This window comes from Pterocles gutturalis, unplaced genomic scaffold (assembly GCF_000699245.1).
Source record: "Pterocles gutturalis isolate BGI_N339 unplaced genomic scaffold, ASM69924v1 scaffold22407, whole genome shotgun sequence".
NCBI classification, from domain to species: Eukaryota; Metazoa; Chordata; class Aves; order Pterocliformes; family Pteroclidae; genus Pterocles; species Pterocles gutturalis.
In genome coordinates, this window is record NW_010115992.1 from 2,079 (window position 1) to 2,283 (window position 205).

Here is a 205-nt window from a genome sequence, read left to right on the forward strand (position 1 = left end):
GGACGCCCCCCCCCTCCCCTCCGTAGCGGCACAGCCGAGACGTTGGCGAGTGGTAGATGGTTCCCCCAAAAACGGACCGCACGGTGCTGTTGGGGGTGGCGCTGGAGATGGAAGTGCCGTTGAGCTGAGGGAAGAGCAGAGCCCACGTCAGACGGGAGGGAGCCGGGGGCTGCACGGAACCTTCTGCCCCCAGAGCACCACCAAC

General features: G+C 67.3%; 1 protein-coding gene across 1 annotated transcript in view; it reads right to left on the reverse strand.

Annotated features, from left to right (window-relative positions):
• Positions 1-205, reverse strand: part of PRC1 (protein regulator of cytokinesis 1) — a 4,994-nt gene that overhangs the window by 1,604 nt on the left and 3,185 nt on the right. Inside the window, exon 10 of the mRNA XM_010075381.1 lies at positions 5-124. Coding sequence (XP_010073683.1) covers positions 5-124 — 120 coding nt within the window. The remainder of the gene's footprint in view (positions 1-4; positions 125-205) is intronic.